The 5,000-nt window shown below is 39.0% G+C and overlaps 1 protein-coding gene across 2 annotated transcripts in view; it reads right to left on the bottom strand.

The window, feature by feature from the left end:
* The window catches only part of vcl.S (vinculin S homeolog), a 112,134-nt gene that overhangs the window by 95,826 nt on the left and 11,308 nt on the right, over nucleotides 1–5,000 (bottom strand). For both annotated transcript variants that reach the window (XM_018239445.2, XM_018239443.2), the window contains exon 2: nucleotides 1–33. This exon is cut by the window's left edge and continues 38 nt beyond it. In XM_018239445.2, coding sequence (XP_018094934.1) covers nucleotides 1–33 — 33 coding nt within the window. The remainder of the gene's footprint in view (nucleotides 34–5,000) is intronic.

Below are 5,000 nucleotides of genomic sequence, written 5' to 3'. Positions count from 1 at the left end.
ATCCTCAGTGGTCTGAACAGTTTCTTTACCAACCTGAAGCAAGAAAGAAACAAAAAGCAACTGAATAATTTTAGCAGTCTTAATGTCAAAAATCAAACATGACTTAAGAGAATGATCAATAGTGCTAAATTAAAGTTAGCAGAAATACATTCAAAATCATTACCATAATTTAACAATTAGAGTCATCCAGAAATAAACAAGCATATGAGGCCCTTGCAGATATTTGTGTTTTAGTTATATGCTATAAACACTTAGGATCTGGCCACACGGGCAGATTCGGGGAGATTAGTCACCAGGCGACATATCGCTTCTTCTTCGATGCTGATCTGCCTTTGTGGCCAGATGCTGAAGCTAGGGCCAGATTTGACAGAAATCAGCCTGCTGAAAACCACAGGCTGATTACAGCTCCTGACCGCTAGTGGAATATTGCCTGTTCGCGTCCAGAAGCCTAGTGTTGGGCCCAGCATAAACACACTCACCAGAATTCGTGAAGAAACAAGAACATTGAAGCCAAAATCTGCCGAGCCTGTTTGTGCCAAAGATAGATTAGGCTAGCAGTCAGGGGCCGAGATCAGACGGTGGATTTCAGCCCTATCTTCTGTCTATCTGAATCTTTTTATATCAGATACCTTCAAAAACATTAATCTCACTGAACTCGGCTCTGTGTATCTGCACACAGGCCAATGCAGTGCACCGAAAGGGAGCGCGTTGGCTTCTCTCCATTTTCCCTTACCCTCATTATGAGACGCGCCACAGAATTGTGCCTATAGAAAGATTTTAGACCACATGCTCAAAAGTCATTGTACTTACCAGGGTCTAAGTACAGAAAAAGAACATGCAGCTGTTGCCTTCAGTTACCAACATTTTTAGTGTTAAGTTTTAAATTTCAGTTATCAATCTGGACACAGTGCTGACATAGTGTCAATTACAGCCCTTATATAAGGAAGGAAGGCATAAAATGTTGTGCAAGCTGGTTGTAGTGCTTTTCTCTCTGAAAATCTAAGTAAAATCGGTCATTCCAGACACTGTTCAGAAAAAAAAAAAGTTGGTTGGAGAGGGGAAAACATACAAAGAAGTGCATAAAATGATAGACTGCTACGCTAAAATGACCTTAGATGCTTTAAAATGGCAACCAAAACCTGAAATATGGGGGGGGGGGAACGGAAAACTACCATTTGAATGGATAGAAGAACAGCCAAAAAGGCAAAGACTCAGCCAATGATCAGCTCCAGGAAGATCAAAGAAGGTCTAAAGTTACCTGTGAGTAATGTTACAGAAGATGCCTATGTGAAGCCAAGCTATAGGCAAGAAGCCCCTGCAAAGGGGGGACAATTTGCCAAAGAACACATTGATTAGCCTAATGAGATGTGGCATAACATTTGGGTCTAGGGGCTGCAGACAGTGTCATAAGACGCCCACTGAATTCAAGCCACAGTACACTATGAAGACAGTGTAGCATGGTGGAGCAAGCACATCGATATGGGGATTTTTACTATGGTGATGGGCCTATTTATTGCGTACCAGGGATCATGAATCAGTTTGGTCAACTCATGCAACACAGATGTGCAGCAGTTCTCAGAAACAGTGATTATAAAACTAAATATTTATATATTAAATCCATCTAAAAGGCAAAATTAGATACATCGGTCAGCATTGGCTATCAAGCAGACTGGGTGGATACCTTTCATTTATATGTTACCAAACATCCACAAATCGTCAGGAACCCACCTGGCACCACCTGGGGGAAAACACTGCATAACAGCTGAGTGCAAACATGCCCAGGATAAAGCTGCTTAAATTACAAAAGATTTGAAAGGAGAACTTCAACTTTAAAGGAGAACTCAACCAACCATTATTTCCCAGCCCCCCCTCTGGCCTCTATTGTCCCTTTCCTGTCCCACAACAAAAAAAAACCAAAGCAGAAGACAGGCAGCACAACTCTTGTATATGTGTAATGAAACTGTATTATTTATATTAATAAAAGCATTGGCAACCTCATGTAGCCGACCTGACCTGGGCGCCTGTATTTTATACACATGCATAATAATACGTTCCTTTTCATGCCCAGAGTAGAGAGCCGCATCCTGTGATGTCATCGTATGATCGTTCATGTGTGCACATCGTTGTGAAGTCACTCTGTGCACAGCACAGAAGTTAATATGGATTTAGGTGGCTGCAATCATCTGCAATTTAAAAGCACAGGCTGCACACCCACAGCAGGCAGGGATACAGTTACAGAACTGTACTTTTTTTTCTTTATTTGAAATCTTACAGTTGGTAGGTAAAATGGGCCTGGATAATTAAATATTTTATATAACTAATAACAATGCTGCAAATTTATATTTAACGGATACTGTCAGTCTGCTACTGAAACACAAGGACAGGCAAAGTTGTTATCAAAACAAAGACACATTTCTGCATCAATATTAAAAAGGTACTGCTGAACTTGAACAATTTACATATTTGTCAGTAAATGGTAAAATGATTTGCTATCAAGACATAAGTGGTCTGTGGACAGTGGGTGTACTGTTCTACAGAACGGTTAGTATTGTGGAACAAACCCTGTATGCGGATTGTGAGGATGGCACTTTATGCTGGTCAGCTCTGTAAGCCCCAATATTGTTCAGGTGTTCAAAGAAAGGCTCAGTGGTTAAAGGAACAGTAACACCAAAAACAAAGTGTATTTCAAAGTTATTAAAATATAATGTACTGCTGCCCTGCACCGGTATGTTGTTTTTGCTTCAGAAAGACGACTATAGTTTATATAGACAAGCTGCTGTGTAGCAATGGGGCAGGCATTGAAGCACAGGATCCATAACACATAGATAGAAAAAACACCATTGTATTGGACAGAGATTATCTGTTATATGCGATGAAACAAGTGCCTTTTCTCCTTTTTTTCCAGCTTGAATGGCTGCACCCATGGCTATACAGTAGCTTGTTTATTTAAAACTATAGTAGTCTTTCTGAAGGAAAAACAAAGCTTTTACCAGTGCAGAGCAACAATATAATAAATGTTAATAACTTTAATTTTTTGATGTTGCTGTTCCTTTAAGGACATTCAGTAAACTAAAAAAAGACTTGTGAATTTATCCTCTTTAGAGATATGTGGGGAAAACATACATATTCACAATAACATAGTAAGTTTTTGTTGTCTGTATCACTCGCTGACTTCAAAAAATCTGCTACAGGTATGGGACCTATTATCCAGAATGCTCGGGACCTGGGGCTTTCCGTATAATGAATCTTACTGTAATCTGGATCTTCAAGCGTCTATGAGAAATTCATGTAAACATTATTTAAACTAGATCTTAGTTTGGATCAAGTACAAAGTAAGATTTTATTATTACAGAGAAAAAGGAAATCCTTTTTTAAATGAATTATTTGGATAAAATGGAGTCTATGGGAGATGGCCTTTCCGTAATTCTGAGCTTTTTTTGGCTTTCCAGATCTTTAGTGACAAATCCAAAAGAGTATGACTCCCTGAGCCACCCTGATTATTTAGATAATACAGGATTGTGATGTTGCCTGTTTGGATCTTTACTTTAGACCACCAATGGAATCCATGAAGGCAAGGATTGACTCCAGAACATTTGCTTGAGAGACATTAGACCCCAACAGCCTTGTCTGTAGCAGCTGTCTAGATGGACTGTCCAGCCCCACTTGCTTACATCTGTAGTTATCTTTGCTTGTTTTGGTGGAAAAATCGGCCCATTTTTGAAAATTGAGATAGAAACCACCCATTGAGAGCACCTGAAAGGCCCAATGGGAGTGCTCAACTGATTGCTCTGATCTTTCTACTGCAATTCTCAAATACCTTTGATAATGAGGTCTTATTGGCACATGAAAGTAGGCATTTTGTAAATCTAGAGTAATCATGAAGTCTCCCGGAGTAATTTATGCCACTGATGACTGGACTGTTTCCATCTTGAATCACTTCTTTACTATAAACTTATTTTGAAATCTCAGGTCTATAATTTCGATTTTTCCTGTTATGTTTGGGAATATAAATATTAACAAAAAAAAACAGAGGAATAAACCCCTAGATACCTTTCCACTGGAGGAACAGGAACAAGTACCCTCTTGTCTTTAAACTTCTGAATGAATTTTGAGGAAGCTTGTCTTTGAAGACTGACTTGGGAGTAAAAATGTATTTGTTTGGTGGTTTGGCTATAAATTTGATGTAGTAACCTCTTTAAATTGTTTGAAGTCTCTTTGTTATCTTTTCCCAGATGGCTACAAATTCCATAGTCTGCCACCTACTGGACTGGCGTCCGTAGGAAAAAGGTCTTTGATTGTAGCCCAAACAGCCTCTGCCTCTTGCATGTTTACTTTAGGAAAAATTATCTCTGCTGGATCGATTGCTCCTCCACTGTTGACACGTTTTGTATAATGAGCCCTGTGTACAGAAAAAAGGGCTTGCTCTGTTTTTTTTTTTTTATCCTGGGTAAAACATCTGTCATCATGGTCCTACAATGGCAACATTTTGTTGGATAGATGCAGGTCAAGGCTTCAACATAGAAAAAGCTTCTCAGGACTCACCCTCTCAGTTATGACCACACTGTCCACATACTGTGCTGCTCCTCCCAGGTGCTCTCTCTAAGGAATTTCCCACCATAATCGGTTATTAGAGGGCACTTCAGTAAATTAAATGTCACTTCCAATCATTAAGTCATTGCGGACTCCACAATTTAGTCAAAGACTTACACTAATTAAGGCACATCCCTTTAAATAATCAGTACAGCAGAGACCTCTACAGGTTTAATTAATGATACTACACATAATACATTTTAATAAATTTTTGTATACATTATAACCAACTATTCATAATTGAAAACATGGGTCAGGATGCATCGGGTGACAAGTTGCCTAGCATGAATTGAAGAATATAACAGTATTCATAAGATAAGGATAAGTGAGCCAAAATACAGTAGGATACATGGTTATACTGCATTTAAACTTTTATCATACTCAAAAAAGGTCCCATGTTTTGGTGGTGC

This window comes from Xenopus laevis, chromosome 7S (assembly GCF_017654675.1).
Source record: "Xenopus laevis strain J_2021 chromosome 7S, Xenopus_laevis_v10.1, whole genome shotgun sequence".
In the NCBI taxonomy this organism is placed as follows: Eukaryota; Metazoa; Chordata; class Amphibia; order Anura; family Pipidae; genus Xenopus; species Xenopus laevis.
The sequence above is the reverse complement of the archived record's forward strand: the minus strand, read 5'-3'. Positions and strand labels throughout refer to the sequence as shown.